Consider the following 24574-nt stretch of genomic DNA (forward strand, 5'->3'; position numbering starts at 1 on the left):
TTTTCAATAAAAAACTGCAAAACAAAAGCATGAAGAAAAAAGAAAATCTGGGGGGGGGTAAACCCCTGCAAAACAGCCGATACAGTGTAATGATGTGTTCTTCATACTGACGCTACGTCATCAAATGGCTCTAGCTCTGCATATGATATCACTCTAGCCAACACAACTACTTTACATATGGCTGTCGGTTTTGCGGCAGCTACTATTTATGGTACTAGGCTACTGTGTAAGGTACTATGATACAAGCCCAAGCTACATAACAAGAACAACATCTGTACATATATTGTAGTGTCAAATTATTCCAGGTGAGGGTTTGCATTGGGTAAAGCCAGCAATATTTAGAAACCTAAAAATTAGACAATTGGTGTTTTCTTTTGGAGAGTTCGGAGAAACCTTATTGATAACTCCGGCCTTATAGGCTGCTTGCTATACAGTGGTCTAAAAAAAAAAGTATGCATCAGTCACTACCTGGATAATGCTCATCTGCTATTTTTCTCTTTTAGTTTTAGATGCTCGGCAAGTTTTTAGCTCTCCAGGTTAGTTGCATTGTTAAATGAGAGCCAGAAATCCACCGCCTGTCCTGCTCACATTCGCTAAATATTTTGCACTGAAGCTCTGCTTGTTCAGATTGGCTGCTGTATATAAGCACAAGCACCACAGGCTTACCAGAATGTCAATGCAATGGGTGAGGATTACAGCAGGAATAGAATTATTATAAACTCCAAGCAATTAAACCAACGGCAAAAGTAATATTATCCGAGTCAAATGAGCATCAATAAGAGGAATCCAAGATTTTCTCTTTAGGGACCTAATGACCACCTCAAGGCCTTGTTCTAAATGGAATTTTATACCGGTCATTTTAAATTAGAATACATATGTTTCCTAGACATTGTAGTAACTAGTCATGTCACCAGTACATGTGTCCAAGGGTGTTTTATGCCAATGATTTCAGAAACTCCTAAATAATTCATATGATGTATTTAAACAAATATTTGATCAGTCCAAAATTATTATTTATAATATGCACCAGCGGCGGGTCAATTAAAAGGATCCCTTAAAATTAGGAAATCTATAAATGAAAGTTAGGCTGCAAAACAAATAAAGGCTAACGTTATGTAGCTTGGTCTCATGTGATGCCATCGCTGACTTGCTGAGAGGGCTCACTGAGGGTCGAGGTGCATAATTTACATATTAAGTGCCTTTTTCTACCCCTCAATCTGCACTACAGGAGGGTATTTTAGTAGGTGCATGTGCATCCACTTGCTTTTCTTCATTAAGACATCTTAAAGTGTTTCATTCTAGTCCCATCCTGTTATATAGAACTTATATAGCTACTTCCGTGCATCTGTATTACCAGTATTTAAAGTTTGGTATATTTTAGTAAATACATAGAAACCGACAAAAGATACAACAGCATCGGTACACGGAAGTGAACAGAGAATTAGAAAATAATTTCCTGCACCAACACATGCTCAGGCTTGTAAAAGGTATAATTCACATATATTTCTACAAATGTTTTGTCATGTTGTGGAACAGATTGCATCTCAGCTGTCACATTAAAATGCAGATTTTAATGTTATACATTTCCAGAATGATATTCTCTTAACACATGTAGAGTTTTATCAGATTTTACTCGACCAAACATAGACTATGTTAATGTTTTATTTTTTTTGTAGAACATGTTTTCTAAATTAACTGTTTTAAGCAGTATTAGAGGCCTGTAAGTTAATCTGTTACAGTCTGGTACCATTAATTTCTTACAGCAAAGATGGAACTTTCTGGATTGATAACCTGATAGACATACACGTAGCGTAAACAAGACCGTGAAATGGGAATTTTAAATGTCCACATGTGTCATAAATAGGTAAACGGAACTTACCTTAACTGCCTCACTGTGGGTGACTCGATCAAGTGATCGCCCATTGGCTTTTATAATCTGGTCTCCAACTCTCAGTCCTTCAGCTTCTGCCAAAGAACCAGGTTCAACCAGTGACACATAAATACCAATACCATGTTCCACGCCACCACGAATGCTGAAGCCAAGTCCTTCTTGGTTTTTACTTCGTTTAAGTATAACCTGTCGGACCTCGGATTTGGAGCCAGCAGCTGTGGCACCTTGGTGGCTGAAAGCTGTTGGTGCTCTAGGATATGATGCTCCAGCTACTAAACTAGAACTAAGTGATTGATTACTAAAGGCAGGAGCTGTCCCTGGTACTGAAGGGCTAAAAGCAGGAGAAGTCTCTTGTCTTGAATTGCTAAAAGAAGCAGCAGTCCCTGTTACCGGGATACTAAAGTCAGGGTTTGTGCTTGGTAAGGGCGAGGTAAAGGCAGGAGCTGTCCCTGAAATTGGGGTGCTGAATGCCAAAACCCCATCACATAAAATTCCACTGAATCCAGAGGAACCTGTGGTCAAGTCCTTTATATAAAGTCCCTCTGACGTGTACTGGTCAAACAGTAGTTGGTCAGAACGTGGGATAACAAGACGCAGCATAGGGAAAAGTTGCCTCTGGTCCGGGGGGCGCAATATAAGGCGCAGTGTCCTTACCAGGTCAAACACATTTCTTCGAGAGTGGTAAAGTCTCAAACAGTGCAAGAGCTGTTCCCGCTCAGGGTCACTTAGTAGTCGGTTTAAAGCTCCATGCAGTCGACGGACATTTGAGGAGAGGACACGTCCTATGTCTCCTGAACAAATTGAGCCAGATGATGAGGAATGGATGGACCCTGTTAGAGATTGGTGTATGGAGCCCCTTGGCGAGGGGTGAAGAGTACCTGGCTCTGAATTCATTGCCCAATGGCTGCAGATAGTTTCAGAGTATTGTACACGTAGGCAACTTTAATGGTCCCATGAGGTACTTCTGCATGCCAGACCTTCGGTGCGGTGTTCTTACTTGGACCTGCTGAAGAAGAAACAATATATTGAGCTCTTCTTCTGCTCTCAGCCAATTTGTCGCCTCTTCAAGCTATATGTAGTCTCCAACGCTTTCTAAGATTCAACCAAGTGTGTCCTTCCAGACTTAATAATTGCAGTATCTAACATATCAAGGTCTCTGGCATCTTATGGTCTAGTATTTTCATGATTCCCTCTCTCAGTCAAGCTCCCCTGTAATACTCCGTCGTTCACAGTGTTTTAAGTCTCTGCTTCTGCTTCATTCAATGTCCTCCCTCCCCCTCCCCGTCTTCTCTATTTCTCAAGGTGATTCTGTGGGTCTGTTGCCCTCCTCTCTCTCCCGTTCTCTGCCAGCCATAATGAATACCGGAGACTTTTCTTCTTGTAACAAGCATTCAATTTATCTTCTAGTATTTATGGCTCTATCATCTGTTGTGCTTCTAATTTCAGAAAGTCTATTTTTAATACCCCCTCTACATTTCGTTACAAGTAATGCATAAAATTATTAGTCCCGTTCTGCCCCTTAGACTCGTATCCACTCACCTGGTCTCTTTTTCAGGAAAACACATCTCTGTCACTCAGACCCCTCTGCGTCTTCATGTTATTCTTTCACAGTCTAACAGGTGTCATTCCATACCTCTCTGATACAGGTGACGAGTTTCAGACACAGCAGATGCCTCTCCCCATCTGTCATATTACACAGGTCACTATTTTTTCTCAGACTCTCTCTTTTCTATGGACACCAGTCTCAGCAGTCTCTTAGTGGATGATGAATTCTTGAATGTGAAGTCTTCTTTTTGGAACCCAGAGGCTTCCACAACTCCGTTTCCTATGATTCTTTTTCTTACAGCCTCACGGTGAAATGTCTCATTTATATAATAATGTATTTTTCTCACTTTAAACCTCCGATTTTAGAATAAGATAGGTGTATTTTAATAAGATAGCACTGTTTCTATATTGTTAGTGCACTCTCCTTTATTGGGACAAAATCCCTCTTACCCCTTTAGATGATTTGATAAAAGCACTCAGATGGTTTGTGAGAATATTCAGCTTTTCCCTAGTTTGCATGTCATTTTCTCAGATAGATTTGCCTTCATCACCCTCTCTCTCTGCAGTATTTTCAAAGGCTTTCTCAGGTAGTTGTCTCACTGTTCCCCTTGTCCCTGACTGTCACAGGTGTCTCTCATTGCATCTCTTGGTCTCTCCCGGATCTGACGTCCCTCAGTAATGTCAGCGTTGCCAGGAGACTGAGAAGACAACACTAATATGCACAGAGCTTAACCCTGCGCTGCCAGACGGCTGTGCATCAATCTTGTGAGTCTAATACTCCAAACTTAACCCTTAGCAGCTTTTAAGCCTGCAATGCCAGCTGCTACTAAGCCAAATTACATGTTTACTGTGCTCAGTCCTCAGGTTAGCACCTAAAGGCAGACTAAAGGCCCTATTACACCGGCCAATTTTGGCCGATGCAGCGAGCACCGATCAACGAGACAGCTCGTTGATCGGCGCTCGTTTACTCCCGTGATAAGGAGCTATGTATGGGGACGAGTGGTCGTTTCTCTGAGCACTCGTCCCCATACATTATTATCATGCCAGCAGCGCGTCTCCCTGTTTACACAGGAAGATGTGCTGCCGACAACGATAATATTTTACTTTTTTTAAAAACAATACGATCATCTGCTGATCTACACAGGGCAAATATTCTATGAACGATCGTTTGCCCCATAATTGCCCAGTGTAAAACCCCCTTAAGGCTCTGTTTACATCACGTTTTTGGCCTGCGGTTAACGTCTACGCTGGGATAAGTTCCAGACTTATACGTTAAACGTAAGCTGTGACGGATGCCTTAACATTGGCAACCATCACCATAGTGTTTAATGGTATATGTTAAATGTATACAGTACATCATAAACTCTCACGACCCTGTTCATGACGAATACGTTAAATGGATACCATTATAGTCCATGGGCAATGAATGCCATTATTAGGTTGTGAGCCATGATGAACATACTTGTCGTGGTATTCATATGATTGTGATTAATTGCTTTTGTTTATGAGACATTATGCTAATTTGAGACCATTATTTACTGATCGGAAAAGATATCGGATCTAGAACCATCTGCTTGATCAAAAACTGAAATGTTCGCTCCACCTTGCAAAGATTTTTTCACGTCACTTCACCTGTGTGAATTGCGCTCATCGTGTTATACCAAACAAAACTGGACATATATCATTAATGTGCTTCTGATGCTTTCACCAGAGCTCCAGCTAAAATGAAAGGATTCCAATAAGTTCGCATTTCCACCTCTCTCCTCTTATTGAAAGTAATTTATGGAATGTAAAAATGCAAAAGCAAAGAATGTGATTAGATTTAGCACAAATTCACTTTGATTTCCACTGAGGCGCATCAATGTGATGGCCATGATGGAAGTGTTTAGGTGGGAGTTTTCAGATCTGTGTAATAGACAAGAATTGGTAAAATCATAAGTGTTCCTTTCATGCAGTTTTACAATTCTGCATCCTGGTTTTATTTAAAGCATTCCATGAACATTAAGGCCTCATGCACACGACCGTAGCCGTGTGCACGTCCGTGATTTTCGGGTCGGCCGGCTGCGGACTGTCAGCGGACTGTCAGCCGCAGGCCGCCCGCAAATCGTGGGACATGCACATGGCCGCGGCCATTGTTTTCAATGAGCCCGGACCGCAGAACCGGGCCGTAATAAGACATGCCCGTTCTTTCTGCGGTCCGGGCTCCCGGGCCGTGCACGGACAGCAAAAACTACGGTCGTGTGCACGGCCCCATAGAAAAGAATGGGGCCGCAATTCTCCCGTGGATTTTCGGGGGAATTGCGGCCGCAAAAACACGGTCGTGTGCATGAGGCCTTACAAACAGAAAAGGTGACATACAAATACTCTCACAATGAAACAGTGTAAATTCTTACCACCATACACCATTATATGAGAGAATTGCATAAACATGAGTTCCCTAATATAACCATGTAATACAAATTGCTCCTTTTATAAGCCAAAACTAGATCCAGTAATAGGCAACTGGACCTTAATTTTCCCACCAGTTTGAAAAATATATATATATTTTTAAAAAATTGCTATTTATTCTATTGGCTTATATAGTAAGCTGCACTTTATAATGATTTTTCTTTGCTCATATGCATCTAAAATAAAGAAAAAAACAACTTTACTTTGCTTTTTGCTAATCTACTCCTGGACACTGGAAAGGCACTTGAGGTCAATCTTCTTCACACAGTGCACGGTATATATCCTTGAGAAGATGTCTGTGCTGCGTTTTCCACAACTTTCCTAGCTTGCACAGCCATGTCAGAGAGGGCAGGGGAGGAGACATAAACTAGAGTATTAAAAGAAGGGAAGGGGGCAGATAACAGGCTTTGCTTTGGGAAACCCTACTGAGCTCTGAACTTGCAGCTACATATTCCGGCATTGTAGAGAAAGCAGGTAGTGAAATAAAAGGAGCAATACCAAATTCAGGAAATAAGTTATTGCAACCAAGTACCTCCTATAATTTGATATCGGGATTTCACACACTGTCCCGTATAACAAACTAGATCATTATATAGATTGTTGAAAGTAGGTTAGTCTGCTGAAATAAAGTGTGTGTGGTTCTCATGAAACACGAAATTATAATGCTATAGTGAAGAGAAACAGCGGATTTCTGAATACAAATGAACATTAAAAGAGAAATAGACAAAGCACAAAAAGAAGGAAAAATATCACCAAGGTTATTAAAGAGATATTCTACGGATATGCTATAAATGAATTAGTAATAACCCTTTAATAATAATAATAATATTCTAATATCTAAATAAAATAAGACAGTATATTTCTGTAAAGCTCGGTATACACACAGTAGTGGAATCCTATGAAAATCTGCTCTACAATCTTCTGGAAATGCACATGTAATAAACCGGCTATAAACATTTTAGTCATCCGAAAATGCCAATTCAGTTTGGTCACCGACGGTGCCTTAGGGTATGTTCACACGGCAGCGTCCGTAACGGCTGAAATTACGGGGATGTTTTCAGGAGGAAACATCCCCGTAATTTCAGCCGTAATGGCATGTGCAGGCGCTTGAACGCCGCGTCCATTACGGACGTAATTGTCGCTGCTTTTCATTGGAGTCAATGAATAACGGCTCCAATTACGCCCAAAGAAGTGACAGGTCACTTCTTTGACGCGGGCGTATATTTACGCGCCGTCATTTGACAGCGTCGCGTAAATATACGCCTCGTGTGAACAGACAAACGTCAGCCCATTGCTTTCAATGGGCAGATGTTTGTCAACGCTATCAAGGCGCATTTTTCGGACGTAATTCGGGGCAAAAACGCCCGAATTACGTCCGTAATTAGTGTGTGTGAACATACCCTTATTGTGACACAAACGAGTGTAATTGTGGCTGTTCAGCTGGGTTCACACATTGTGGATTCAGTGCAGATTTTCTGTGTGGATTCCCCACCAGAAATCTGCACCGATGAGATCACAATGTATATGAATGGAAATTTCTAAATCCCACTCAGTTTAATGGCTGTGAAAAGAACTGAAAAACTGTACATAAAAGAAATATAGAGTAAGGGACATTTAATTATTCCATCATTTATGTAACTTCTGACATTACATTTGATTGCAAACATTAATACAAGTGTTGACTGCTGGTGCAGGGAGCAGTTTCCTGAATTCTGGAGTACACGCAGTAATATCATCAATCCTCTGACATGCACATACTCATTACATCCTATTAGCTGATCACATGGGGACAGGTGGGTGGAAAGTGGAAAGCTTTATAAGATAGCTATATGCATAACTGATTCAAATATCCGCACACTTAAACAGCATGTAGTGCAAGCTGCGCTCAAGATTCATATTTATTCACATAATGTCCAATCCTACAGCTATTAAATAAAAAATGAGGGTTCAAAAAGGTTTTTTTTCATGGAAAATATTTGAAATGTTTAAACGCCATACTTTATAATAGGCTATTGTTCATAATAATGCCCTTGTTAAAACGTAAAGCGAATTATCTCAGTAGTTTGGTACACAATGTTTGGAACAATTGTGCTTTCCAGGTCAATATGTCGGCTTTTGTGTAGTCAAGAGTTTGGCTCCACCCATTTGTGACGTAAGAAATTTTTGGGGTTGAAAAGTCATGGATGGCAAACCTGTAATACACCCCTTGCTCCTGTACCAATGTATAGTTGGGCAGATTTGCTGCTCAAGACCAGAAAAGCTGGATGACAACCGCTAGAGTATAGAGCATGTACTTTAATCCAGAGCTACATTCACAATTCTGCAGGTTTCAAAGCTGGCTCAATGTTTGCACAGAATTTGCGGTTGGTTTTGTAAGGCCCTGTTCACACGTTCAGGAATTTACACGGATTCCGCGTCAAAATCAGCAGAAGACCTGTTACCAATCTGCATCCCATTCATGTGAATGAGGTTTCCGCAACACTGCGTAAACCCTCTGATTCAGATTTTCCCGCAGATTCGGCATGGAATAGCCAGTGGATTAGCCACTTGCGGATAAGCCCCATTAAATGGGGCTAATCCTCGTGCGGATCCATGTCACATCAAACTGCACATCCGTGGCAGAAATCAGAGTAAAGCCTCAGATTTATGCTACAGATCCTTTAGCAAATACATGTCGGATTTGCCTATGGCCCGTGTGAACGGTCTCTAACAGTATAACATCTGGCTGTTGTGGCAAAGGATAGAGACTTAGGGGGTACCACATGGCTATAGGAATATCCCTTGTTCACAGACTGTGGTGAGCATATTTTGTACCGGATTTTTGGTGTCTTAAAGGGGTTTTCCCACGAGGGACGTTTATGACATATACACAGGATATCAAAAAAGTAGTAGGACAACAGCACACGTCTTCAAATCATCAAAGTGGTTTTATTGTCAAGACATCCAGAAACGACAGGCAACGTTTCGACCCATAGTGAGTGAGGGGTCTTTGTCAAGCCTAACATCATGTCTAAAAACATCGTTATAAATAGGTGAATACAAGTAGTCACATGGTCCGTTTCAACCAGTGAAAATCGTGAACCCGGTCTCCCAGGTGAAGCATACATTAGTCTTAATGATGTTCTTCAATTAGTTATATAATCCTCAAAAAGTGTAAAAATGCAACATACAATACATCTTCAATACATCATCAACTTCAAAATATCAGTCACTGTTGTTACAATGAAAAAACAAAGGAGGGAAGTTCACCACACTCCAGGTTCCAGTTACGATCCTAAAGCGCTACTGCGCATGCTCCGCAGTCAGTCGTCTCTGCTGCATAAATCGAAACCAGCATTTGATCAAAAAGAATCACAATCGGATATATGTAAATGTAGTAATACCCTCAATCATGGTAAGAATCCATCGAAACGTAGCTATATATCTAAGTAACTTGAGCCAAACTCAATTCGTGCTATTTAGCTCGTTGTTAAGGACGCCTTCACTAGGTGACCATAAGTCACGTGTGACTAGGTCTCCGAAGAATCAGCAAAACAAAAGGGAAAAAGGTCAGGTTATTTCTGCCCCTAGTTCATAATATAAATCACAAAGTGATAATATTGTTAAATAATCTATTGTGTTCAATCGCCTACATAAATTAGATCACTAAAGTGACCAAAAAAACTTTTTGGGGAATGCTCGTAATATCTGTCCGACGAGATACATCAGACAATTATACCGCAAAGAAAACACAAGACTATAGAATAATGATCAATCATCATCTGTGACCTCCCTAATAAGGTCCCTATAAGCTCAAAAATCAATGCACAAAAAACTCCCGATGGATGAGGACATGGGAGGAGCCATTATGGTCTTCATTCTGGTCATATATCCGCTGGTGTGTGGTGAATGAGCCTCCATCAAGAATATTCTTAAGCTGTAAGAAATATTCGAAAAATGTTTAAAAAGACATTAAGAAAACAGGAAGATGAAAAATAAATGCAATCCAAGAAATCACCCATCATGTGTACATTGTTAATAAAAAAATGTTAAAAACAGCAATGGGATTTCAGAGTCCAGGTATTATCTTATATTCTAGATTCAAACCTTTGGGGTGTAGGGAATCTAATTCAAAGATCCAACGTAATTCCTTCTTTTTCAATAGCTTCTGTCTATCCCCTCCCCTCCTGAGTATCGGGACACAATCTATTGCCCTAAATCTCAATTGATTTAACTGATGATTTTTCTCAATAAAATGCCTTGGTAATGGAAGTTCCATCATTTTCTTCCTGATTGTACTCTTATGCTTATTAATTCTCAATTTAATAGGCATAGTCGTCTCTCCTATGTAAATCAATGAACAGGGACATGTAATCATATACACAACGAAATCTGAATTGCATGTAAACCTATGTCCAATATTGAAAACCTTCCCAGTGTATGGGTGCTGAAATTTATTCCCTTTCAAAATATTGTTGCAATTGCAACAATTTAAACACGGAAAATTTCCATTTTTGGGGGGGGGGGGCAAAATAGTGATTGTGTGTTTTTTCTTTCTACTCCCCACGTCTGACTTAACCAATGTATCTCTGATATTTTTAGTCCTCCGATATGACATTATAGGTGGTGTTCTCAACGTGTCAATCTCATTATGTCCCTTCGACACTATTGGCAAATTCTTACTTACGCAGAATATTGCCTATACGACCACTCAAATTGCCAAAGGTTGAGATGAACGGTATACGTTCAGCTTGTGTACTTTTGATTTTGGACTCCAAACTATTATCTAGTCTATCCTTATGTTTCTGCACCAGATTCCTAGGATAACCTCTCCTCTTAAATTTGTTGCACATCTGGGTCAACCTAATTTGTTTTTGTGTGGTGTCTGACACAATTCTATCAACTCTTAGCAGTTGACTCCATAGTAAAGACTCAATCATGTGTCTAGGATGGTTACTGCTATATAAGAGGAGATTATTTCTGTCTGTGGGTTTCACAAATAAATCTGTGGAGAATATTCCATCTTTCCACTGTACCAATGTGTCCAAAAATTGTAGCTCTCGGTCAGAACAAACCATGGTAAATTGAAGAGCTGGAATATGAGTGTTAAGTTCCAGCTCCGTAATTTCAGCCGTCATGGCATGTAGAAGAGCTTTTTCGCTGCGTCAATTACGGACGTAAATCGAGCTGTTTTTCCATGGAGTCAATGGAAAACGGCTCCATTTAACGTCTGAAGAAGTGACAGGCACTTCTTTGACGCGGGCGTCTATTTACGCCCCACCTTTTGACAGCGGGGCGTAAAAAAAATGACTGTCGGAACAGAACATCGTAAGACCCATTCAAATGAATGGGCAGATGTTTGCCGACGCTATCGAGCCGCATTTTCGGACGTAAATCGAGGCGGAAAACACCCGAATTACGTCCGTAAATAAGCCGTGTGAACATACCCTTAAACAGAACAGCATAGGTATGATGACACATCCACTTAAAGTTGAGATTAAAAGCTTAAAATTACACACTGGGGTGCATATCCTAAAAGGTTTGTTGATTGGTTATTCCCAGAGTAGACAATTATCCCCTATCCACAGGATTGGGTGATATTTGGCTGATCGATGAGAGGCACACCTCTGGGACCTCTACCGATTGTGAGAACGGGGTCCCGAAACTCCCCCGTTCCTCCTCACCGCAACCCCGCATTGAGGAGGAGCTTGAATGGAGCAATGGTCGAGCATGCGTGCTGCCGCTCCATTCAATGTCTATTAGAATGTCGTAAACATAAAGAGCACTTTACTCTACATTTTCCGTCATTCTCATAGGCTTTGAATGGAGCGGCACCTTGGCTCCATTCAATTTGCTACTTACTGCGGTCAAGCAGTGAGGAGGAACACAGGGTTCAGGACCCCTGTTCACGCGATCAGTGGGGGTCCCAGCAGTGGGGCCCCCACAATTATCACTCATCATGTGGTTAGGTGATAATTTTTGATTGGTACAACCATTTTAAGTGTATCGGTGTAGGTCTCACTCTGAAAAACTTTGTGCCACGCTGCATCGCACACATGTGCTGAGTGCAAAAAGTAGAGACACAAAAATGATTACATAGTGGCCCATTCATAACAAAGCCTCGGGCATATTGATAAAACAGCCATAGAAGATGAATAGGAGACACAAAACTCTGTAGTTGGTCTGGTCCCTCTCCTGGAGGTAATAGAGAGATTTCTACCTGATTATAAGAGCACAAACTGTGATACCATTCACTGAAGCAGAATTCTGCCGCACAAGCTGTTAAGACCATAAGTCCCTCCTGCTGATCTGGAACAAGAACTTACGTTTTCTCAAAGGCTATAAATCAAATCTTATGAGAATATGGTGTCTATTGAAGATAATTCACACAACTGCTTTGCAATCATCCCTTGAGCACACATTTAAAACATAGTTAGCCCCGAAGCTGCTCAGGTTTAAAGCCGCCCAGTCGCTTTTGTGTGGTGTGATACCTTTCCCTTACCAGGCTCCACTGAGACTCCTTGGCAGAAGGCAGCAGAGCAGGAATTCTATTTAATTAAGAAGACGGGGGCCTGTTTGCTGGGAGAGTCATTTAGAAAGGAGAGGAGATGGGAATCAGCACCGCAGAACGGAGCTAATTACACCCCAGAAATTCATTCCTTCTTCATTGTTCTATTAACAACGGAGATTGCACTGGCTGTCTTATGGAGTTCAGCTCCACCTGTCACTCCAGCCCTGATGGAGATATCATTGTATGTTGGATGTCAGGAGCTTCAAATGTCATTAACACCAAGAGAAGAGGTCAATTTTACAGTCAATATGCAGATCTTCTGCAGACTATGAGACAGGCCGTCCATAGCCGGCAGTAAATACTCTCATTTCGCTATTGGCACTTGTAAAATATCACAGGCCTCGTTGCCAAAATTTTATTTTTTAAATTGCCCAGAACTTTCGGCAAAGCCATTTTCAGCTATGTACGTTGTAAGATCACTCAGAGAATGCAAATGACTACCCCATAAGGAGAAAAGCACTTCCAGATTCAGAAGTATTATCATTGTTATTCTTTTGCCAACTCTTCATATAGAGCTAGCACACAGTTTGAGGCAAGCGTGTATACAGATAGAAATGTATTTCTTTCAGTTAGAGCTTATCAGTGAAGGACTGCAGACGTAAATGACAGCGGTTGCCTATAGCAACCATTTAGGTTGCTTCTTTCATTTTTTTTATTAAACTGCACTAGAAAAAAAAGAATCTGAAATTGTTTTGCTTGCCATGGGCAACTTTTTATTGTATTTGTCTATACTAGCTGCTATACCAGGTTCAATGTTTAGGCTGAATTTATTAAAGGTTATGTACACCTTTGGAAGCTATTATTTTTAATAATAATAAAATAATCATTTTTATCAATGTGTGATTGGTTTTTAAGCAAATTGACTTTTATTTTTTTTAAAGAAAACTTTTTTTAAGAAACAGCTAATATGTATCGTGTATAAATAGAAGCTGTATCGTTCTCTTTTAGCCGAATCCGGCTCGAATCAGGCTGGGTTCACACAAGCATGCTACGTCCGTAATGGACGGAATGTATTTCGGCCGCAAGTCCCGGACCGAACACACTGCAGGGAGCCGAGCTCCTAGCATCATAGTTATGTACGATGCTAGGAGTCCCTGCCTCTCCGTGGAACAACTGTCCCGTACTGAAAACATGATTACTGTACGGGACTGTTGTCCTGCAGCGAGGCAGGGACTCCTAGCATCGTACATAACTATGATGCTAGGAGCCCGGCTCCCTGCAGTGTGTTCGGTCCGGGACTTGCGGCCGAAATACGTTCCATCCATTACGGATGTAACATGCTCGTGTGAACCCAGCCTAAGAGTGGTTCCTGCGTGTCCCTGACACACAGGATCCACCTAATATCGATCACAACTAAAGTTGTGATCATTATTAGCTGGATCCTGTGTGTCAGAGACACGCAGGACCTGCTCTCACCCGAGCCGTGGATAGGTCATCAGTTATCAGAAGGTGGACAACACCTTTAAGGTATAGAATAGTGTTCTGGAGAGGAAAGAGAGTAGATGCAGACTGACACAACAGAAAACCCTCTGACGGAATGAGAAGAGAACAGGTTTGAGCATCTTGCATTTTATTGTATTACATGCAATCTGCAAAAGCAAAACGGGAGAAAAAAAATTAGAAACCAATTAAAAATCTTTTTTATTTGTACAAGTACATGCGATGCAGTAAAAAAAAAAAAGTGTTCAAAGGTGCCAATAGCCTTAAACTATTCTTGCCATTTCTTTAGCCTCATTTGAATACCACTTTGGCATTGACCTGAAGACCTTAGTAATCTGAAATAAATTCATCCCCACTTAAGGGTTGTCCAGTATAGAAAACCCATCTGCCTATACCCTATTAGGTAATTTCGAGTTGCAGGATTCTCATCTCTTGGCCAGAGTGGAGACCAGTTACAATGAGCGTCTCTCGCAAAAAATTAGCATCTCCGGCCTTCTGCCTATCAGGTGTAGGGTTAGTATTCATACCTGGCTTCCTCCACCTGTTCTTTGCTTGTGAATTTCCTGTCTGCATGTGTTTTGATCAGGCTACTTGCCTACACCCTTTACCTCTGACTTTTGTACTTCTTGGAAATTGACCTCAGTGTGTATTTGGAAAACCCTTTGTTTACCAATTTTGATTATCTGCTCCCGGCTGGTTTTGACCTCTGCTTTACCTGATATCCACTGGCTTACTGTTTTGGACATTCTGTTTACCCTCTGGCTGTCTGGTTCCTGTTCAGGTATTTCCTGCATTGCACCTCTTATCCAACACCGAACTCTGCTAAGACAACCTGGGTTCTATGCAGCAAAAAACATCCAGACTTGCGTTCGGCTCTGGTAAAAGACCTTAGAGTAGCCTTAGACTCTGTCGATCAGAGTTGTGACGGATTTGAGGTTGCAGATTTATTTGCACGCTTTCTCCTGGCAGTCTCCAGCAGCCTTTGGGGAATTGCTCGACTTGCAATTCCATAACATATTCACAAGCCAACAACAGGTGGGGGAAGCCAGATATAAATACTAACCCTACACCGGATAGGCAGAAGGGCAGAGAGAAGAGACAGGCTCAAGGTAAAACCAGAACCACCCAGAATCTCAAACAGTAGTCATGGTGTTCTTAAGGGAACAGACGTTTTCCTAACACCCACGTTCCTGAGATTGGTGCAGGTTCGAGAGCTGTGGATGTGCCATAAATGTCTAAGATGGGTATACCCCTTTAAATGGTTTAAGCGTCTGTTAAATCTTCAGCACTGGTCATTGATCTCAGAATCTCTGATACAACACTTTTTTTTTTTAGAAACAATTTTAGTGGCACCTTTTCTCGCATGTGTGTATATAAGTGATTATGGCCTGATATAGGAAGAGAGGCAGCAACTAATTTACTTGACACCGTTGTCTGTATAAGCTCTGCAACCAACTCAAGGAGTGACAGCGATGCTTGTAATACCTTTCTGATTGACATATTTTGATACATGTTACGTAATATATAAATCCCTGTTGAAACTTCTTCCGCACTGAATTTCATAAAAATGCAAATCCCCATTTCCAAAATACAATTTTAAATATTTGGAAGACATTTACATTAAGTTATAATCATCCGCAGGACATGTTGAATTAATCCTTTTAGCTCTTTGAAACTAATACTAGTGCTATATATTTAAAGGGTTTTGTAGGTGATGTCTTAATCTATTTATGTGTTCATAAACAAGAGTAAAGGTGGCCAGAAACAGGGCCAGTAATTTTGATGATCTAATTGACAATTATTGGTTCCATCCAATACCGATCTACTCCATTTAATAATTATTAAACTTTTTAGCTAATTTAAAAGAACTAAGTATTACCAATGCATAAATTTTATTTCCATTTTCTTAGAGGAGGCAGTCTTTACTTGGAATTGCTCTCCACCCTCTTGAAACAGCAGGAGGGCAAGGGGGCAGTGACTCCAAAAGACCCCTTCAAATAACCCTGTCCCGTCATACTATTTGTTAAATATGTCTACAATTTTCCCTTTGCAATTGTCAGTGTGTAAATTGCCTATCTTGACTCATGCAGTACAATAAACCAATAGTGCAATAGTTATTCTGTCATTAACCCATTGCCCATGAGTGATATGAAGTTTCACTGTAGGCTGTAAAACAAGATGCTTTTTCTTTCTACCAGCCTGTAGTGCACATGTTATACTGCCATCTAGTAGCCAATGTTTAAACGGCAATATTTTATAATCTGTTCATTTATATCTGGTATCCATATAAATGTACTGTCAAGTATTTTTTATTATTTTTTCTTAAATGGTTTCTCAAAGAACACGTCCGTACAAACAGCATCCGATGGAGCATGGCACAATTTTTTGTATACTAATCTGACTGTATGAAATCAGAGGCATATGGAGGTATAGTAAGGGTTTGTTCATACAGAATTTTGATAAAGATGAAAAAAGTCGCTAAATCTATCCCTAAAATCAGTCTGTTGTTCAGGCTGATTTTGGATGCACTTTTTCAAATGGAAGCTGTTTTGGATGCTTTTTGCGCTTTTAAGTGAAAAAAACTTTGCCCGTGCTAGTCTGTACTGTTTCTTCAGCTTCCCATTGCTTTAATAGTAATCTATTATGATGCAAAAAGATGGTCCACAAAGGCTCAGATTATACCCACACGTGCATGTGAAAGAAAATGTACTGGGGAAAATCGATGATCAGCAAATGGGGAAAGAAATCAACGCTAACAATGATGGCTTCCTCATTGTGTCTATCCAGAGAAATCTTAAGAAAAATCCCACAGATGCCCCATAATACAGGGCAGATTTTAGAGAAAGGACTATGGTGACAGCGCCACTTTTTTCCTTCCCCCATTCTAGATTTTAATCATTATCCGCCCCTGCCTAATAGTGCTCCTATAGTGCTTCTATCGTGTCCTGTCAAGTTGATCACAATACTATTCACTAGTTTTAGTTCTGTCTTATTCTGGAAAAGCTGGATGACAACCAATATGGGGGGCCATCAGAACTCATGCAGAGGTTGTGAACTTTCCCAAAATAGTAAACAGCCAATATTTCCAGTTATGTAGTAATTCTCCAATAATCTATCACTACATAACTAGGCAGATTTGCTATTCAGGAAGTAAAGCTGGTTGAGAACCCTGTGTGAGCTGTAATGGCAGCCATATTGTCACCTAGCTTTTCCATGAACAGATATGAGTGAGGAACAGCAGTGTATTACTATGACTCAAGGAGTTATATTCATTTATCATTTTTTATTTTATTTTAGGGGGGATGCTATCATTATGCTGCTAGTGAGGTAAGTCGCCGTGCTAATACTGCGTAATACTGCGTCTTTTTTGCCATAATTCCCTCGGAAAAGCTTTGTAGATGATGAGTTGGCTTTATAAATAGAGAATAACGGTAATAATGTAGAGATTGAGAAGAATTATTTTCTAGTGACCATTATAGGATGTTTATTACAAATTACGGTAACCAGTTTAATTACGTTTTGGATGAGAAGTAGCAATTAAGATGTCAGGTTTATTGTTATGTATTAGTGTAAAATGGTTTACGGGAAAGCGTACGCTCTGTCTCGCTGAGATAAGGAACCAGTGTTTTGGCCTGTTTAATATAAAGCTGTTATTCAGATCAGGTATACTATAGTAGTTTATTCAGAACAGGACATAGATATTAACATCCACTCTTCATAAATAATAGGGGCGGCATTTACATGGACATTGTCTTCTTCAGGAAATTTGTGAGCAAACCAGGCGTCATATACGTCTAATGTGCCTGCAGACTTCTATTAGTCAGACCTATGACAAAAGAGCGTCTACTACAGTCAACTACACTTTTCAATACAAGTGTATACAAAAAAAACGTAAATCGCGCAAAATAAATTTCTTTTAGTGAGGGTCAATGGTAGACATATGCAACCACTTGAGACCTTCAAAGGCATAATGACTTCCATTGACAAAATTCACAACAACACCTGACTTTGATCTAAAATTACTTCTTAAAGAGGTTGTCTCAGCTTTGACATTAGTAGCAGAGCACTAGGATCTTCCACCAATGCGCAATCATCGGCGGACCGACCGTTGCAAACCCTGCCAATAGCTAAAATAAAGTGGTAGCTGCAGGGTTGGGCATTAAAGGTATTTTCCCATAATCATTACGTATCACCTATCCACAGGAAAGGTGATAATTATCTAATCGGTTGGTGTCCGACTGCTGGGACCCCCACCGATCACGAGAACGGGATTACCTTGCCGTTCTTGGGAGCCCCATTGGAATGGAGCGGTAGTGCCCATGCTTGACCATCACGCGCTTACTTCAGCAGCCCCATAGAAATGAATGGAGCGGTGGCCGAACATGCGCACTATGGCTCCATTCCTATGGGGCTCGCAAAAACAACAAGGTAAGGCTTCGTTCACATCTGCGTCAGGGCTCCATTCGTGGGTTCCGTCTGAGCTTTCCATCAGGGGAACCCATGAAATGAACCCTGACTGAAACAAACGGAAACCATAGGTTTCCGTTTGCATCACCATTGATTTCACCATTGATTTCAATGGTGATGGATGCAAATGGTTTCCGTTTGTCACCGTTGATTAACCCCTTAAGGATGCAGCCTAGTTTTGGCCTTTAAGCTCAGAGCCCATTTTTCAAATCTGACATATTTCACTTTATGTGGTAATAACTTCGGAATGCTTATACCTATACAAGCGATTCTGAGACTGTTTTCTCATGAGACATTGGACTTTATGTTAGTGGTAAAATTTGGTCGATATATATTCAGTGTTTATTTGTGAAAAATAGCAAAATTTCGAGAAAATGTGTAAAAAATTGAATTTTTCGGAATTTAAATGTATCTGCTTGTAAGACAGATAGTTATACCACCCAAAATAGTTACTAGTTCACATTTCCCATATGTCTACTATATATTGGCATCATTTTCTGAACATTCTTTTATTTTTCTAGGACGTTACAAGGCTTAGAACATAAGCAGCAAATTTCTCATATTTTGAATACAATTTCAAAAGCCTCTTTTTTTTTAGGTACCAGTCTAGTTCTGAAGTTGCTTTGAGGGGCCTATATATTAGAAGCCCTCATAAAACACCCCATTTTAGAAATTAGACCACTCAAAGTATTCAACACAGCATTTAGAAAATGTATTAACCCTTTAGGTGTTTCACAGGAATTTAAAGAGGCTCTGTCACCAGATTATAAGTGCCCTATCTCCTACATAATCTGATTGGCGCTGTAATGTAGATAACAGCAGTGGTTTTTATTTTGAAAAACAATCATTTTTGAGCAAGTTATGAGCTACTTTAGATTTATGCTAATGAGTTTCTCAATGGACAACTGGGCGTGTTTTTACTTTTTACCAACTGGGCATTGTACAGAGGAGTGTATGAGGCTGACCAATCAGTGACTAATCAGTGTCCTGCACTTCTCATTGTTCCAGCCCAGCATGATCCACAGCACAGTATGATTGTGCAGTGAAAGAAGTAAACACGCCCAGTTGCTAAAAACACAATGCACGCCCAGTTGGAAATAAGAGAAAACACGCCCAGTTGTCCATTAGAAAGGCTCATTTGCATAGACATAAAATTGCTCATAACGCAGCCAAAAATGATCGTTTAAAAAAAACAAAAAAAAACGTTACTGTTATCTACATTCCAGCGTCGATCACATGCAATAGGAGATAGGGATTTCATAATCTGGTGACAGAGCCTCTTTAAAGCAAAGTAGACGTGAAATTTATAAATTTCTTTTTTTTTGTCAGAAAATCCTTTTTATTCCATTTTTTTTTCTGTAAAACAGAAGGTTTTACCAGAGAAACCCAGCTCAATACTTATTGCCCAGATTCTGCCGTTCTTAGAAATATCCCACGTGTAGCCCTAGTGCGGTAATGGACTGAAGCACCGGCCTCAGAAGCAAAGGAGAACCTAGTGGATTTTGAGGCCTCCTTTTTATTAGGCACCATGTTCGGTTTGAAGAAGTCTTGTGCCAAAACAGTGGAAACCCCCCAAAAGTGGCCCTATTTGGCAAACTACACCCCTCAAGGAACTTATCAAGGGGTCTAGTGGGCATTTAGACCCCAACAGGTTTTTTGCTGCATTTTGTGGAATTTGGCTGTGCAATTGAAAATCAAATTTTTACGATAAAATGTATACATTTTTAATTTTTACAAGGAATAAAGGAGAAAAATCACCCAAGCATTTGTAAAGCAATTTCTCCCGATTACGGCAATACCCCATATGTGGTCATAAACTGCTGGTTGGACAAACAGCAGGGCTCAGAATGGCAGGAGCGCTATTTGGCATGTAGATTTTGCTGGATTGATTTCTGGGAGCCATGTCGCATTTGCAGAGCTTTTAAGGTACCAGTACAGGGGGATACCCTTAAAAATTACCCCATTTTGGAAACTAGACCCCTTGAGGAATTAATTGTAGTTTTCATGGGGTGCATGGGACGTTTTGATCAGTTTTTATTCTATTGTTTTAAGAGGCGTGGTGACTAAAAAACAGAAATTCTACTATTGTTTTTTACAAAAAAAAAATTACAGCGTTCACAGTGCACTATAAATGACATATTCACTTTATTCTGCGGGGCGAAACGATTACGGCGATGCCATATGTTAGTTTTTTTATGTCTTAAGGCATTTGCACAATAAAATACGTTTTATAGAAAATCATTTACTTATTGTGTAGCCATAACTTTTTTATTTTCCCATCAAGAAAGCCGTGTGAGGACTTGTTTTTTGTGTAACGAACTGTAGTTTCTTTCGATCACCAAAAAATTGTGATTCTGGTATGGCTTATTATTTTCTTTTATTGGTGTTGACCGCGTGGGATAAATAACAAAATACTTTTGTAGTTCAGGCCGTTACAGACGCGGCGATACCAATTATGTATAGTTTATTAAAAAAAAAAATTATAATAAAGGACTGAAAGGGAAAAAGGGGGATTTTTACTTTTAAACATTTTATTTTTACACAACTTTTTTAAACTTTTTTATTTTGTCCCACTAAGGGACTCGAAGGCAGGAGGCCCTGATCGCTATTCTAATACACTGCAGTACATGCGTAGTGCAGTGTATTAGAGCTGTCAGCTACTTGGTGACAGCAAGCATAGTGACTTTATCAGGACCCACTAGGTTTCCGTTGATGACATAGCCGGAGGCCAACTATGGTGGTTTAACCCCGAAGAAGCCGCGATCGCTATTGAACGCGGCTTCTAAGGGATAATCAGCGGGGACACCGCGATCGGTCCCCGCTGAAGGAGCTGCGGCAACTGCTGTACAAAACAGCAGTTGTCACAGCTCCTGTATGTGCTGGGAGGACGGCCGAAATGGCCGATCCTCCCGTGACGTACTATTAGGTCATGGAGTATGAAGAATGCACTTACCATGACCTAATAATACATCAAGGAGCGGGAAGGGGTTAAGGGTTCCATCGTTTTGACGGAATCAATACGGTAGTCGACTGCGCTATTCATTCCTTCAAAACGACCGAACCCTTAAACATCCATCACCATTGAAATCAATGGTGATGCAAACGGAAACCTATGCTTTCCGTTTGTTTCAGTCAGGGTTCCGTTCATGGGTTCCAATTACGGAAAGCTCAGACGGAACAAATGAACGGAGCCCTGACGCAGATGTGAACGAAGCCTTAGCCTGTTCTTGTGATCGGTGGGGGTCCCAGAAGTCGGACCTCCAGTGATCAGATATTTATTACCTATCCTGTGGATAAGTGACAAATATTGATTATGGAAAAACCCCTTATCAGCCATCAGGGGATGAATTGGCATTGTGATTTCCTAACACTGCTGCTAGTTTGTTCTAGCAATCGTCTGATGTCACAACAGTCGTTCGACAACAACAAGGAATGTGCTACCAATGTCTATGCTGAGACAACCCCATTTTTAAAAGAAGATGGCTCATCGCCACAGGTCTGTTTACTCTATACCCCACCAGCGATCATAAATTATCATTGGGTGAAGCCACGGCCAGCCACACGTTTCCCCTGCAGTGAGGCACTGTAGCATTTACCTGTAGCGGAGAAATGTAGCATTAAATGACTGACATTCAAATAAATGGCCGTCCATATAATGCATGGACAGCATTGGGTCTGCCAGAGTTGGAGCCACTCTTAGGGCATGGCCACACGTAGCGGAATTCTTCCGCAACTGTCCACATCAATGGCGCACAGAATCTGCGTTGCAGATACTGTGGCGGATCTGCCCAAAATTGGCATTAAATTGATGCGGACTAGCCACTGCGTATTGAGGTGAAAGTACTTCCCTTCTCTCTATCAGTGCAGGATAGAGCGAAGGGACAGTACTTTCCCTAGTAAAAGTAAAAGAATTTCATACTTACCGGCCGTTGTCTTGGTGACGCGTCCCTCTTTCGGCATCCAGCCCGACCTCCCTGGATGACGCGGCAGTCCATGTGACCGCTGCAGCCTGTGATTGGCTGCAGCCGTCACTTAGACTGAAACGTCATCCTGGGAAGCCGGACTGGAGGAAGAAGCAGGGAGTTCTCGGTAAGTATGAACTTCTATTTTTTTTACAGGTTGCTGTATATTGTGATCGGTAGTCACTGTCCAGGGTGCTGAAACAGTTACTGCCGATCGCTTAACTCTTTCAGCACCCTGGACAGTGACTATTTACTGACGTCGCCTAGCAACGCTCCCGTAATTACGGGTGCACAAACGTAGTCACCCATAATTATGGGAGCCCCATTGACTTCCTCAGTCTGGCTGTAGACCTAGAAATACACATAGGTCCAGCCAGAATGAAGAAATGTCAAGTTTAAAAACCAATACGCTCCGCAGCACACATAACATCTACATTACATCTGCGGACTTCATTGCGGAACTTAGAATCTCCATTGAAGTCAATGGAGAAATTCTGCAATGAGTCCGCCACACGTCCGCAACAACCATTGTATGCTGCGGACACCAAATTCCGCACCGCAGCCTAAGCTACGCAGCGGAATTGTCCGTAACATGTAAACGAACCCTACTAAAAAGCTGTGGAAGGCAATGGAGAAGCGGGTCCGCTGCGGAGTGTCCGCAGCGGAATTCCAGAGCAAATCCGCTACGTGTGGTCATGCCCTTACAGAGCGGTCATTCTAGCACATAGAAAGGGTCCCGAGCAGAAGACGTCCACTTTTTTTTAACATCCAAATGAAACAATAGGACATATGGACTGTAGTTCAAGAAATGCTGGTAAAACTGTATCTGTAGAGGACCCCCTTAAGAACTGCAGATGTAATTTGAGATAAAGTTACCACATCTTTACAAAAAAGCATGTCATGATCTAAAACTAATCTAAATATTCTGAGGTAAAAATTTAACCAAACAACCAAACCACCATGCCATATGTGAACCCAATGTTTTCATTCGTAAATTCATCTTTGGATCTATGCACAGAAATAAGTATACCGTGTGTGTATATTAATAATGCATGGAGATTGACTGGGAAATGCTCATTATACACTTCAGAGGGTCCTTCATTATAGATTGGTTTGTTCTTTATTACTACCTTTGCTGCTATAGTAATCCCATATCTAATTGCTCATTGCTGAGCCAAGGGTTTTACTTCTGTACTAAGCTGAGCACAATTTTAGGTACAGTTACCGTAGATAACTCCAAATAACTCACAGCGCTACTCACTCAATGTGACATAAATCATTCCCCATGGGGGAGAAAAAGTCTGAATCAACCTTGGGACTATAACAATAATTCTGTTATAGATGGAAATTTTGTGATAGTCACAAGGTCACTGAATTGAATTCCCCACTGAGTCACTACTAAAGGAAGCTATTCAAGCCATTTCCTTATATATTCTTGTTGTTTCACCTATAATGAGCCTTTATACATACAGCGATGTTTTATATACTTGTAAGGCGTCTGCTGACACGGGGGCGGAAGCTGCGGATAGGGCCAGGGGTCGCCAATGTGTGCTAGCTGCATAAAAACACAGAGCATTAGATGTGACCTCCAGCTCTACGCCCACACTACTGTGTCTCTAGACACTCCACGTCCACAAATGCCAGCATTTATCTTTAATAGTGAGGACCTATTGCACTGTCAGCACCTCCACACTCAGAGAAGCTTATGACTTCAAAGACAGGAGTGCTGCTGCAGTATCAAAGCAGGTAAGAGGGACAAAGACACAGAGGACTGACAAGACACAGAACTGGGACCTGAGAGGAATTATCTACACCACTGTCTTCCGACCTGTCTGCATACTCATCCCTGAACACCAGGGGATCAGATATGGCACTATGTCAGCTCCTGATTATATGCTGATATATTTCCTGTTGTCATCTGGCTGTCATTTCAAGCCCTTGACAGCTCAGTGCCTGATCCAGCACATGAATTACACAGGCAGACCGGCTATTTTTCAGCAGCTTGCTTTTCTTTTGTATAAATAAATATATACACAACCGTTCAAAAGTTTGGGGTCACCCAGACAATTTTGTGTTTTCCATGAAAACTCACACTTATATTTATCAAATGAGTTGCAAAATCACTAGAAAATAAAGTCAAGACATAGACAAGGTTAGAAATAATGATTTTTATTTGAAATAGTAATTTTCTCCTTCAAACTTTGCTTTCGTCAAAGAATGCTCAATTTGCAGCAATTACAACATTGCAGACCTTTGGCATTCTAGCTGTTA

The 24574-nt window shown here is 40.9% G+C and overlaps 1 protein-coding gene and 1 long non-coding RNA gene across 3 annotated transcripts in view; one reads left to right on the forward strand and one right to left on the reverse strand.

Moving 5' to 3' along the window:
* WHRN (whirlin) overlaps positions 1 to 4086 on the reverse strand; it is a 130004-nt gene extending 125918 nt beyond the window's left edge. Inside the window, exons 1-2 of one of the 2 annotated variants that reach the window (XM_075835404.1) lie at positions 3525 to 4086; positions 1880 to 2897 (exon numbers count right to left, since the gene is read on the reverse strand). In XM_075835404.1, the coding sequence (XP_075691519.1) occupies positions 1880 to 2785 (906 nt within the window). In that variant the 5' untranslated portion in view covers positions 2786 to 2897; positions 3525 to 4086. Of the gene's footprint in view, positions 1 to 1879; positions 2898 to 3430 lie in introns of both variants that reach the window. The other variant, XM_075835403.1, reaches the window with a different exon arrangement.
* The window catches only part of LOC142659350 (uncharacterized), a 162421-nt gene extending 141942 nt beyond the window's left edge, over positions 1 to 20479 (forward strand). The window contains exons 7-8 of the long non-coding RNA XR_012850312.1: positions 17172 to 17201; positions 19709 to 20479. This is a non-coding gene — a long non-coding RNA (uncharacterized LOC142659350). The remainder of the gene's footprint in view (positions 1 to 17171; positions 17202 to 19708) is intronic.
* Positions 20480 to 24574: the final 4095 nt, after the last annotated feature.

This window comes from Rhinoderma darwinii, chromosome 8 (assembly GCF_050947455.1).
Source record: "Rhinoderma darwinii isolate aRhiDar2 chromosome 8, aRhiDar2.hap1, whole genome shotgun sequence".
Lineage (NCBI taxonomy): Eukaryota > Metazoa > Chordata > Amphibia > Anura > Rhinodermatidae > Rhinoderma > Rhinoderma darwinii.